The 12,729-nt window shown below is 55.1% G+C and overlaps 3 protein-coding genes across 4 annotated transcripts in view; 2 read left to right on the top strand and 1 right to left on the bottom strand.

The window, feature by feature from the left end:
- Positions 1–2,853, top strand: part of PTSG_01546 — a 4,232-nt gene extending 1,379 nt beyond the window's left edge. For both annotated transcript variants that reach the window (XM_004997466.1, XM_004997467.1), the window contains exons 3-8: positions 285–575; positions 826–1,016; positions 1,360–1,504; positions 1,775–1,863; positions 2,073–2,261; positions 2,568–2,853. In XM_004997466.1, coding sequence (XP_004997523.1) covers positions 285–575; positions 826–1,016; positions 1,360–1,504; positions 1,775–1,863; positions 2,073–2,261; positions 2,568–2,603 — 941 coding nt within the window. In that variant the 3' untranslated portion in view covers positions 2,604–2,853. The remainder of the gene's footprint in view (positions 1–284; positions 576–825; positions 1,017–1,359; positions 1,505–1,774; positions 1,864–2,072; positions 2,262–2,567) is intronic.
- A 796-nt stretch (positions 2,854–3,649) lies between these two features.
- On the top strand, positions 3,650–8,184 carry PTSG_01545 (guanylyl cyclase a-subunit; the record flags this gene model as incomplete). Its single annotated transcript, XM_004997465.1, has 11 exons — positions 3,650–3,771; positions 4,000–4,139; positions 4,414–5,103; positions 5,326–5,675; positions 5,881–6,094; positions 6,304–6,360; positions 6,528–6,638; positions 6,846–6,886; positions 7,058–7,433; positions 7,655–7,775; positions 8,001–8,184. The coding sequence occupies 11 exons, from the start codon at positions 3,650–3,652 to the stop codon at positions 8,182–8,184; spliced, it is 2,406 nt and encodes an 801-aa protein (XP_004997522.1).
- Positions 8,185–8,907: 723 nt separating this feature from the next.
- The window catches only part of PTSG_01544 (uncharacterized protein), a 4,600-nt gene continuing 778 nt past the window's right edge, over positions 8,908–12,729 (bottom strand). The window contains exons 3-15 of the mRNA XM_004997464.1: positions 12,650–12,729; positions 12,379–12,443; positions 12,147–12,206; positions 11,905–12,012; positions 11,713–11,757; positions 11,466–11,552; positions 11,069–11,218; positions 10,772–10,836; positions 10,496–10,559; positions 10,094–10,255; positions 9,754–9,873; positions 9,334–9,533; positions 8,908–9,141 (exon numbers count right to left, since the gene is read on the bottom strand). The exon at positions 12,650–12,729 is cut by the window's right edge and continues 53 nt beyond it. Coding sequence (XP_004997521.1) covers positions 9,093–9,141; positions 9,334–9,533; positions 9,754–9,873; positions 10,094–10,255; positions 10,496–10,559; positions 10,772–10,836; positions 11,069–11,218; positions 11,466–11,552; positions 11,713–11,757; positions 11,905–12,012; positions 12,147–12,206; positions 12,379–12,443; positions 12,650–12,729 — 1,255 coding nt within the window. The 3' untranslated portion in view covers positions 8,908–9,092. The remainder of the gene's footprint in view (positions 9,142–9,333; positions 9,534–9,753; positions 9,874–10,093; positions 10,256–10,495; positions 10,560–10,771; positions 10,837–11,068; positions 11,219–11,465; positions 11,553–11,712; positions 11,758–11,904; positions 12,013–12,146; positions 12,207–12,378; positions 12,444–12,649) is intronic.

The following is a 12,729-nucleotide window of genomic DNA, read 5'->3' as shown; positions in this document are numbered from 1 at the left end:
GTGTGTGTGTGTGCGTGTGTGTGTGTGTGTGTGTGTGTGTGTGTGTGCGTGTGTGTGTGTGTGTGTGTTCGTTCGACAGTGCAATGTGGTTGTTGCACCAACTGCTGCTTGTCGTTTTTTTGTGCGTGCACGCAGCCGTTGTGCGATGCGTGCACAAGCCCGAGTGACTTTGTCGCAAACACAACCTCACTCTCTCACTTCTTCATTCACTCTCACTCACTCACGTGCACACACACACACACTCTCTCTCTCTTACACACATCTACGCCTTGAACGTGATGCAGTCTTCCCCACGCCCGCGCTGGGCAAGATTGTGATTATCAACTCTGATGCCACGATCCTTGATGCGGTGAAGACGCTGTCGTCCAACCACATCCTGTCTGCGCCCGTGCGCGACGTGACCCAGCCCGAGGACGCCTCGTGGACCGACAAGTACATTGGCATGGTGGACATGGTTGGCATTGTGTTCCACATGCTTGGCGTTCTCGGCTCTGCCGCCGGCAAGGAGGAGGACTTTTCCAAGCAGATTGAGTCTGTGGAGAGCTTCCAGAAGATGCAGGTCAAGGACGCAATCTGTACGTAACACAATTGCATGCTTGTGTATCAGGCGTGCATGGTTGCTTTGCCTGGTGGTGCCCGTTGTGTGATTGGTGTGTGCATTGTCATTGCATTTGTCACTTTGAGACGCTCTCTTGGTGTGTTTGCTTCCGAACTCTGAGTTTGCTGCATTGAGCTTGTGCTCACCACTACAAACACACACACACACACACACACACACACACACACACACACACTACACACGCGCGCACACACGCACACACATAGCGTTCTTCCGCTTTGGGCCGTTTGTGCCTGTTGACCTTGAGCGAGGCAACCTGCTTGACTGCATGCTGCTGTGCGGGCACCATGGCATCCGCCGCGTCCCCGTCGTCAAGACTCCAGGTGGTGACATTGTCAACGTCATCACCCAGAGCGCCCTCGTCCAGACGCTCGAGGCAAACCTCAACCGCTTCAAGGTCAGTGCGCTTTGGGATTGTGTTGGATGTTCTATGTTGTGACTCTTGTGTTCGCCTGTTCGGTTTTGCTTCATTCGCCCTTGTTTGTCGCGCCACGTCACATGTAACAATACCCCATTGTTTTCTACATTTCCAACGCTACGCCATCAACGCCCCACTCCGCCTGCTTCCCCTCTGTCTTTCCCACCTCACCTCTGCAACTTTTCCAACACATACACACACTCACTCACGCACACACACTCACACACACACTCACACGTACACCCCCCTCACACACACACACATACACACTCTCACACTCACACACACACTCTCTCTCCCCCTGTCGCTGCGCGTGCGACAGGATGTTGGCACGAAGACGCTGAAGGAGGTTGGCCTTGGGGACAAGGGCCTCTTGTTCACCGTCTCCCTCGACGACCCGCTCCGCTCCGCCTTTGAGAAGATCAAGGAGAACGACATCAGCGCTGTCCCGGTCGTCGACGCCGAAGGTGAGCTTGTGTTTGGTTTTGACTTTGCTTGGTTTCGTTTGTGTTTTTGTTTTGTGTGGTTTGGCTTGGCTTGGTTGTTTGTTACTCATCTTCGCCTAAGTGTGTGTTCATCTGCACATGCATATTGGGCCCTTTTCTGCCGTTGTTCATGCACAATGCCCTCGCTATTCCTCCCCCCCCCTTCTTCAAACGCTTCCCTCACTGTGACTTTTCCTGCTCACCCTTGCGCCCTTGCATCCTGCCACCCCTGCTGCGTGCGTGGCTCCGCAGGCAAGATCCACGGCAACGTGAGCGCGCGCGATGCCCGCCTTATCGTCGGCTCCACCAAGATCTACAAGCTCCTCGACATGCCCATCAAGGTGTGTTTGTGTTGTTTGCGGTGTGTGTGTAATTTGTGTTGTTTGCGTTGTTGTTGTGCGCGTGTTTGCATACGGCCTCACACTTACGCACACACACACACGTGCACAAACAATATACACGCTGACATGCACACACGCGCCCCCTCCGTTGCCCTCCCATGCAATCACACGCACACACACACACACACCACCACCACCACACACCGCAGACGTACCTGGATGTGGTGACGGATGGCGCCGAGAACTCTGCCATCACGTGCAAGTCCACAGACAAGCTTGAGACTGTCATTTCACAGCTTGTGCGCTCGCGCATCCACCGCATCTACGTTGTGGATGACGATGGCCGCCCCCTCCGCGTCGTCAGCCTCAGGAACGTCCTCACCAAGTTTGTCAAGGAGGTGCGTACCCCTTGGTGCCAGCGTTGTCTTGTGATGTTGCTTCGTTGTGCTTCCGTTGTCTGTTCCTCTGTTGTGGTATGTTCCTGTGCCCATCCCTGTTGCGACCACCGTTTATCCTCACAACACATCCCAACCAACCAACCAACCAACCACCCTCACCCACATCATGTTTCGCTTCCCCAACCCCGTTGCACCCCCGCCACATACATCGTTACCCATCATCACATCATCATCGCCACCCTACTCACACAATTGTTCTTGTGTGTGTGTGTGTGTGTGTGTGTGTGTTTCTTTGCCACCGTACAGCCTGAGGGCTACTTCGGCCACTACTTCTCCTACTAGAGAGTGGGCGCCCTCTCCCAAAAAGCACTCTGCACACACCGTGTGGTGCCTGTGTGCTGTGTTCTCTGCTTTCCTCCCCCCCCCCCCTCTTTGCTTGCCTTGCGCGTTGACTGCTTTGGCTTTCGTTGCACTGCTGTGTTCTTTTTGCTTTCGTGTGTCGCTTGGTTGCTTGGTGTTGCGAGGCTTTTCCCTTTCCTTCGCGTCATCGTTCGCCACCGGCCACCATTAAAGTGTTGCGATTTTCCGTGAAGATATTCGCCATTATTCTATGTTGCGTAGTGGGCAGCTGTAGGCTGACGTGATTCGGGGCCTCGAAGGTGATTGCCATCATGTCACGAACTGCCATATTTGTCAGCCTTGCCACATCCAGCGCAGCCGCTGTGGCAACCACCAAAGTTGTGTGCCTTGTGGTTGATTGAAGGTGAGTTGGTTGCAAGCAACGTGGTAACGATCACCACAAAGGCATCCCCCAAGCAAGCAGGCAGGCAGGCAAGCAAGCATTTCCTCCCTGCCCATCCATCCATCACCACGAGCTCACATATCGAAAACCCTTGTTCATCTCCATTGCATCGTGGGGTGTCGTGGCACGGGGTACACCCAACAAACTTGTGCGCAGTCTTCGATTGTTGTGGTGCAAGCAACCGTTTGGAACTTTGTGGCACGCCATTCAATCATTCAAGCCCTTGCGGTGTCGTGTCAGTCCTGTGTCATCATTTCCCAGAACCGGAGCTACAACGACTCGCCAACTTCGCCTTGCTTGGAAGACAGGTGCGGGCGCGGGTGAATGAGTGGTAATGTCATCCAAGTTGCAGCAAGCGAGCGAGGGAGTAAGCGGAGTGAGCAAGCAAAGCTCGAGCGGGCCACACGAACGTCGTCATTGTCGCCCAACAGTCGTGTCTTTTCTCAGCGAGCACTCACGCTGCTCTTCTCTTCTTCATCTCCACACTCGTACATAGTACCAGCTCGTGCTACGTCACACGCACACACGCACAAACACACGCACACTCTCTCTCTCCCTCAAAACGACAAAGGACTGCTACGCCAGCATGTATGGTTTCATCCCAGCGGCAGCGCTGGCGTTTGTCAAGCAGCTGCCCAACAGCGAAGATCTCCTGGACAAAATCAGCCGCCGCCTCGACGGCAACATCAACACAAACTTCTACACCCAGTGCGTCCACCACAAAGGCACAGCCGTGTGTGTGTCTGTGTCTGTGTGTGTATGTGTTTCTGTGTGTGTGTGTATGTGTGTGTGTGTGTCTGTGTGTGTATGTATGTCTATCTGCTTGTGCATCAGTACGCGCGCTCTTGTCGGGTGCGTATGCCTTCAATGGCAAACCACAGCAGACTAACGTCCCTCTGCCTTCCCTTCCCCCGCCCCCACACACCACACCACCAGGTATGACGACAAAGAGACGCTCCTGGTTCTCAACACGGTGGCTGCGGTCACCAACCTGTCGTTGGAAGACCTGCTGGCCAACATGGGCACGGTTCAGCTCGAGCAGTTTGAGGAGAAGGGCTATGGACCCTTGATCAGAAGTGAGTAAACAACTGCGTGATTGGTTGATGTTATTCATGTCACTATATGGACCTTGCTTGTTGCACGTGCTAGCTTCAAGTACCCTTCGTTCCCTTGTCCCTAGATTTTGATTCGTACACCCACACGACACTGGCAGCAGCACACTATCAGCACAACCGTCAGCCCAGCACAACTTGCGACACTGCTTCCCCTCCACAATATGATCTCATCTCCTCCGACCTTTCACCCCTTCCCCCCCCCCTCTTCCCATCTTGCCCTACCTCCGCGCGCCAGGCCTCGGGTCGACCATGTTTGAGTTTCTGGAGCACCTCGACAGCCTGCACCTGAACCTGGTCCACTCGTATCCGAACATGAAGGCGCCCAGCTTCCGCCCCGAGCGCCTGCCAGACGGGCGCGTGCTGCTGCACTACTACTCGAGCCGCCCGGGCCTGTGGCCATATGCAACCGCGCTCCTCTCACGCATCGGCCACGAGATCTACGGGCAGACAGTGCACTTTGAGCACGTGCAGAAGAAGGAGCAGGGCCACGACCACGACATCTTCGAGGTGGTGTCCGCGACGGGCGTCGAGCGGCCACAGACCAAGCACGAGACGGCGAGCAAGGAGCTGCTCACCTGCGACGCAACCACAACGGAGTTTGACGAGCTCTTCCCCTGGCACCTGCAGGTCGACTCGGACCTGCGTGTGATCAGCATGGGCAGCTCGCTCGCTCTCCGCTTCAACGAGGAGGAGCTGAAGAAGCAGAAGCGGCTCATGGACGTGGTCACCGTGACCCGCCCAAACCACGTGCTCAACGACTTTGAGCACCTGAAGCAGTTTGACCGCACCGCAGTGATGCTGATGGTGCGGGACGAGTGGTACTCCCAGATCAAGGAGCAGAAGCTCGACGAGAAGAAGAAGGCCCAGCTCATGCGCGCAGGCAGCAGCCTCTTCAACGTCGATGCGCACGCCAACACACCCGCCGGTCCCAGCGGGTGCCCCTTCCACCGCAGCAGCAGCAGCACAGCCAACATGGGCAACGCTATGAACGCGTCGTCGTCGTCCCTGTCGTCGCCTGCAAAGGGCGGGCGGGCACGTGCAGGTGCCACCAACCCAAACCTCCTCTCTGTCAATGGTGGTGGCGGCGGTGGAGATGATGGCCAGCAGGGAAAGGTTCGGTTCCGCAGTGACAGCATCTTCTCGACAGGGAGCGCCATGTCGGCCGCGTTTCTCAACGACCAGTTCATCTCTGCAACGGCAGACTTTCTTTACCTGCAGGGCGAGTTTAGGTACAACCCACGCGACAACACGCTGCTGTTTGTGGGCGTGCCCTCTGCGCAGACACCGGAGGAGCTGTACAAGTGCGGACTCGGTCTGCCCGACATCCCCATCCACTCCAACGGACGCGAGATGCTGTTCAACAACGTCCACCAGTCGGCCACGGTTGGGGTCGCTGCGCAACTGGAGCAGGTGACGCAGGACCTGGAGAAGGCGAAACGCGAGCTTGGCCTCGAGAAGAAGAAGGTCCACGAGCTCCTCTCAAGCATCCTCCCGCAGGTTCGTGTCGCCTGTGTGTGTGTGTGTGTGTGTGTGTGTGTGTGTGTGTGTGTGTGTGTGTGTGTGTGTGTGTTGAGAGGGTTGGCTTTCGTTAGTGGTTTCGTGCTTCTGATGCTTTCTCTCCCATCATCTCTTTCCCCTGCATACACAACTCCACATGCTCGCTGACACGCAATGTGCCCTATGCCTGGCTGTAATCACGCAGACTGTGATTCAGTACCTTGCAAACGGCGAGGAGGCCCCCGCTGAGCGGTTTGGAAACGTCAGCATCCTTTTCTCCGACATTGTCGGCTTCACCAAGATCTCCAGTGCCGTGCGCCCAACGCAGGTCATGGACATGCTCAACAGCCTCTTCCTCCGCTTCGACCAGCTCTGCGACAAGCACGGCGTCTACAAAGTCGAGACCATCGGCGACGCCTGTGAGTCCTCTGTGTGTGTGTGTGTGTCTGTGTGTCTGTGTGTGTGTGAGTGAGTCCTCTGTGTGTGTGTGTGTGTGAGTCCTCTGTGTGTCTGTGTGTAAATGTGTGTAAATGTGTGTGTTTATGTAAATATCTACATGTGTGGCGCTGATGTTCTCCACCACTGATATTCCTTCCCTGCATATGCCCTTGACTTCGCCATTTCACAGACATGGTTGCGTCTGGTCTTCCAGAAACGACTCCCGACCACGCAGAGCGCCTCTGCCGTACGTTCATTGCACCCGATGCAAACGTGCTGTCCACACAACGCCAATACAATGCCATCAGCCATTTACTGCCACTTGCACTTGACATAACACTCCACCCCCTTTCTCACCTGCCTCCATCATCACCCCCCCCCCCCTTCACCACCGTCGTGACTGACTGCACCAAGGGTTTGCGATTGACATGCTACGTGCGAGCCGGGAGGTGCTGTCGCCCGTTGATGGCGCCCCAATAAGGATGCGCATTGGCATGCACAGCGGCTCTGTCATGGCGGGAGTCGGTCAGTCCGCAAGAAGCCTGTTGTTTGTTTGTTTGTTTGTTTGTTTGTTTGCTTGTTTGTTTGTTTGTTTGTTTGTGTGTGTGTGTGTGTTGTGTCTCTGTGTGTCTGTGTTGTGTTGTGTTGTGTTAGTTAGAAAGTTCGTGTACACTTGCTTAACATTCATCTCACCGGTTCTTTCACGCCTCACCAAATCTGTTGTTCATGCAGTCGGACAGACGCGTCCTCGCTACTGTCTCTTTGGCGATGCGGTAAGCTCTCATGCGCAACTGATGCCAAGCATGAGCGTGCTTTCATCACACCAAAGCGCCCGCCCCATTCACACACTGCACTCCCTTCTCCCGCTCACACACACACACACACACACACCCAAATGCACACATATGAATACACTCACCCAATGCGTGCCGCCTTGCCTCCAGGTTGCTGTTGCGGCGCAGATGGAGAGCGCTGGCGTACCGTCGTGCATCCAGATCAGCGCGTCGATGATGAGCGAGCTGCGTGCCGGCAATGCGACGGTGCAGTCCCGCCCGCGCGGCGAGGTCGAGTTGAAAGGCCGCGGTCTCATGCAGACGTTCATCCTTGTTGGCATGGAGAAGGTTGACCCGCTGCTGCTGCCGCCAGATGACGAGGTGGGCGTCGGTAAGAAGATTGTCGCGTCAGGCGGGAAGGAGGCACTGTTGTCGATGAGCAATGGTGCAGATACACACTCCGTTTCGTCGTCGGCCCCGCGACGAGACAGCATCGCGCTGCCGCTCGCATTGCAGATGCTGCAGCCGCAACACCCGCAGTCACCACGTGAGTCTTCGGATGGGTTTTCGTTCGTGTGCTCACTCACTTGTGTTTATTTGTTTGTTTGTTCGTTTGTTTGTTTGCGCTTGTCTTGGTGCGGGCACATCAACGTACACATCACCTAACCATTTCCATGGTTGCAATTGCTTCATCTCCTTACAATCGATGCTGCCATCACCACTACCACCGCCCATCTCTCATCCGTCATCGTGTGTGCACGTGTACAGCCGAGCCTGTGATGTACATGGTGCGGGTGCAGGCACGGCATGGCGAGACGACAACCCTTCTCGGTGTCCAGGAGTCGATGACGCTTGGTGACGTCGCCGCAACCGCAATGCAGGAGCTCGGGTGCGTCGACATCTTTGTGCTCACTTGTTGCTTGTTGTTACTTGTTGTGACTTGTTGCTTGTTGACACTTGTTGTTGTTGCTGCCTGTTGTTGTTATGTTGTGGCGATGGTGCGTTTGTCATGAGTTGCTGCATTCTCTGAACAAGGTTCTCTCCAACACTGACAGTTGTGTTGCCATGTGTCACACCACCTTTCCCATTGTCCTCCCCCTCCCCTCTGTTGCAGGCTGCCGGCGACGCGACTGAGCGTGTTTGCGGACGAGGCCCGCGGGAAGATGCTGCTGCTGTGCCAGCCGCTCGGCACAGCTGTCCGGAGTGGCGTTGTTGCGACACTGACGGAGAAGACGGGTGGCGGTGATGGTCCCGATGGCGATGAGAGCATGGAGTTTGTCGAGCTGTTCCTTCGCTAGCCTGCGCTTTGTCCTGTCGCATTGCCGTGTGTGGTGCACTGAAATCAGCCACACGTGCGTGTGTGTGTGTGTGTGTGTGTGTGTGTGTGTGTGTGTGTGCGTGTGTGTGTGTGTGTGTGTGTGCGTGTGTGTGTGTGTGTGTGTGTGTGTGTGTGTGTGTGTGTGTGTGTGTGTGTGTGTGTGTGTGTGTGTTTGTGTCTTTCGTTAGACTGCACGCTGCTGCCACGGTGTTGCATTGCAACCACGAGTGCTGTGTGCTCGCTGTTTTGTGTGCTGTCGATCAGATTACTGCTTTCTTCCTTTCCTTGCTTCTCCCTCATGTCTTTGTTTTGGTTTCTCTCGCTCCTCGCATACGTTGACAGCCATCACCTGTGTCTGATTCCTTCTCTGACCACAATTGCTCCTACTGCTGCTTCGATTGCACATGAACGCAATGATAGTGCTGCACCGACATGTTGCAGCAACAGCGCCTCTTTGCCCCCCCCAATACTTGATCCCTTTTGCTCATTTGTTTCTTTCTTTACCCACCTTGCATCTGATATTCCTCTCATAGCGTATCTCTAGAACCCAAATGCACCCCTTGCTTTGTCACACGCACACACTCATAGCTTTCGGTTGTCGGTTGTTGTGTGGCGACAATGCCCTGATGTCATGTCACTCCCCGCTGGTTTTCGTATCATATAGAACCCCATCCTGACAGCTACTGCGATCTTTGTGTTGTGTGTTGAGTGTTGTGTATGGTGTATTTGCGTGAATTGACACTGACAGACGAAAGCAAACAACAGAAACAAAGATGGGAAGAGGTTGGCAGACAGAGGTGTGGTTGTGATGATTTGATGACAGTGAACTGATCAACAATGATGGTGGAGGTTCTGTGATATGACGATGGCATGGGGATTGCGATAAAGTCAGCCAAAGATGTTGCTGTGGGTGTGCCCACCAGGGGGTTGGCGTGCCCTGTGGCAACACACACACACACACACAAAAAAAAACACGAAAAGGTGAGGAGCAGCAAAGCAAGTGTGACACAATTCAGCAAAGAGGGCATGCAACGCGAGACTTGCCCTGCCAAGATTCTTCCTACAACACACACACACACGCACACGCACGGATGCAGAGCAAGTAGCAGGTGCAGTGATGGTGTCACACCTGCTGCTTGGACGATCGATCCAGTGTCCTTCGAAGCGAGCACCAGGGTGGGGCATCTCACCACCAGGAATGCGGCCACGTGCGTATGGGTTCTGCACCTTGGACGGCGTTGCGTTTGCAGACGTGTTGTTTGCAGCACCGTTGGTGTCATCCTCTGGTTGGCCCTCGAATCGCGAGCTGGGGTGTGGCATCTTGCCAGCCTGTGATGCACACGTGTGTGTGTGTGTGTGTGTGTGTGTGTGTGTGTGTGTGTGTGTGTGTGTGTGTGTGTGTGTGTGTGTGTGTGTGTGTGTGTGTGTGTGAGACAGAGGAACGATGAGCACCAGCAAGTCTGTTCCTCCGCATAAAGCAGCGCATGACAATAAATTGCTACCGCCACGACTGCTGCAGCAACACCACACAATCAGCACAACAACTCACGGGAACACGGCCGCGTGCGTATGGGTTCTTGCGAGCAACTTCGTTCTGTCCGTTGCGCTCGCCTGCGAGTGTTGTCGCCGTCACCTCGAAGCGCGCGCCAGGGTGTGGCATCACGCCACCCTGACAACGATACCAGGGACGATGGGACGTGATGAGCATGTGGATGAGAAGGCGTGGATTGTGAACGCAAGCAAAACAACGAATACTGAGATCAATGACACACGCACACGCACGCACACACACACACACACACACAAAACATGACACGCATACACACACACACATCCGCACACAAACAACATGACATGCACACCACAACGTCACATCACACCACCAGCACCTTGATGCGCCCGCGAGCGTGCGGGTTTGCGGCCATCTCTGGGTTGTGCACGACAGGCTCCTTTGCGTACGGCTGCTCGTCAGCGCCAATTTCAAAGCGCATTGACGGATGGGGCATTGTCCCGCCAGGCACCTTGCCGCGCGCATAAGGGTTCTTCGCCATCTGCTCGTCATACATGTCGTGTGTGTGTATGTGTGTGTTGTGTTATGTGTGTGTTGTGTTATGTGTGTGTTGTGTTATGTGCGTGTTATGTGTGTGTGTGTTGTATGTGTGTGCGTGTTGTGTATGTGTGTGTGTTTGTTTTGTTGATCGTGAAGACTGGGTATGGTTGATAGAGCACACATGGTAGTGTGGCTGACGTGACATGAGTGACCTCAGCAACGGCGTCACATGTTGACGCACCGGTGTGTTGGCGGCACTTGCTGGCTTTGCTTGCGATTCGCCCTCCACAACAGGCGGCTCAAACCTGTCACGCGCAGCCCAGGGCACACGCATTCGCAGACACACATATGCCAATACATGTGAGGGAGGGAGGGTGTGTACGTGTGCGTGGTTCATACACGCGACCCACGTTCATAGCAGAGGGAAGAGCAAACCAACAATCATGGACACACACACACACACACACACACACACACAGCGCTGTTTTCAAGTCAGCAGGCAAGTCAACGTGTTTACCTGGCAGCTGGTGGCACGAGGGCGCCTGATTTCCCTGCTGGCGTCTCTGCTGTGGCCGGATCAACCTGAACACATCCAGATGTGTGTGTGTGTGTGTGTGTGTGTGTGTGTGACGCGACAATGTAAGGAACGCGCAGGAACAAAGGAGGCTTGTGTTCGCACAGACACGGTCACGTGTAATCTGCGTGACACACACAAAGTCACATCCACACACACACACGCAGGCACAGACAGGCAGACACACACACACACACACACACACACGACCATGAGCACATGCACCAGCGCGGGGGCGACCTTGCGTTGGATTGGGGTGATTGATCCGCGCGTGTCCTTGATGAGGTCCCGGATGAGAGCATCAAATGCGTGCGGGCGCGACGCGCCGACGAAATGGAACGCACCCGGCACCACCTGCACACACTGCCGCCACAAGTTTGGCAAACGCAGCTGCACTTGCGAGAGGTGTGTGTGTGTGTGTGTGTGTGTGTGTGTGTGTGTGTGTGTGTGTGTGTGTGTGTGTGTGTGTGTGTGTGTGTGTGTGTGTGTGGACGAACAAGAGACAGGGCAAGTGAGAGAGGATTAGAGAGACAGAGAGAGTGTGTGTGTGCGAGTGGGTGGACTGATGAGGCACAAGAGAAGCAGGGCACCACGGTGTGTGTTACATGCACACATGTGGGCGTGTGCGAAATCGTACAGATGAGATGTAATCGTAGGAGACGAGGTGGTCGTGTGCGCCAACAACGAGGCCGAGCTTTGCGCGGGAAGAAAGCTCAGAGAGGCTCTAGTGATGATGATGAAGTGGAGGTGGTGAGGATGCAAAGCGAGGGACAGAGACATGGGTGAGTCAGTGAAAGTGGAAACAAAATTGCACTGCGAGTATCACAAAGCGAATGTGTGTGTGTGTGTGTGTTCGAATGTTTAGACTTTCATCTCCGAGTCACCTTCAGCTCATCGAAGGTGTCGAGCTGCAATTCGTGGCGAACAACCTGTCATTGTCCAAACAGCAACACCACGCAGCCGTTAGAACAACATTGCACACACACACATGCACACATGAACACGCACGTACCACACGCACGCACACACGCGAACACATACGCATGCATAGTGAACAGAGCATGCGTTCCACTTGCGTTTCTGTGGCGAGCGTCGGTGTGCTTGATGGCGTGTGACACCCAAGCAAACGCGTCCTGTTTCAGTTCTTCCGGGGACACAAAGTGCCGAAGCAGCTCATGCACATCCTGATGCAATGTGTCGGATGAGCGTGCAAGCAGGATGAGGCATCCGTGACAGCTGAGCGTGAGCATGCAAGCCACAACATCGTGCGTTTTCCGCACGCGACACCACGCGGCACACGCGACACCATCCCCCTTACCTCGGCCGTGAGGTTGACGGTGTCGGCCATCTTGGCCACAGCCGGCGCACGTGCAAGCAGCTAGACCACGGGAATGGAGCAAAAGGAATAGGAGCAACGCAGAAGAGTGTGCGTGTGTGTGCATGTGTGTGTGTGTGTGCGAACGTGTTTGTGGTGTCACTAGCAGCAGAACACGGCACGAGCAGGGTAGGATTTGAACGGCCTTGTGCTGCTGACAACGCATGAACCGTACCTCTCCCGATGACTGCCAGGCGTTCTTCCGCAGCGGGGCTGTGCCAACCATCATGATGCTTTCCACTACAACACAAAACAGCACAGGGTTGATGAGGGCGTGTGTGTGCGTGTGTGTGCTGCGACTGCATTGCAGGCGCGCTATTTCGTCGCTGGTGACATGGGCAGGCCTCTCGATCCAGTCCACTCGCATGCACAAACAAATATCCAACGCACGCACGCACGCACACACGCACAAGCACACACACACGCACACACGGACAACCACAGACCTTTGATTGCGCCGTTCAACTTGAGGCCAACACGGGCGCCAAGCCCGCTGCCGACAACATAAGCGGAGCGAACACCAAGC

Source organism: Salpingoeca rosetta (genome assembly GCF_000188695.1).
Source record: "Salpingoeca rosetta unplaced genomic scaffold supercont1.4, whole genome shotgun sequence".
In the NCBI taxonomy this organism is placed as follows: domain Eukaryota; class Choanoflagellata; order Craspedida; family Salpingoecidae; genus Salpingoeca; species Salpingoeca rosetta.
The sequence above is the reverse complement of the archived record's forward strand: the minus strand, read 5'-3'. Positions and strand labels throughout refer to the sequence as shown.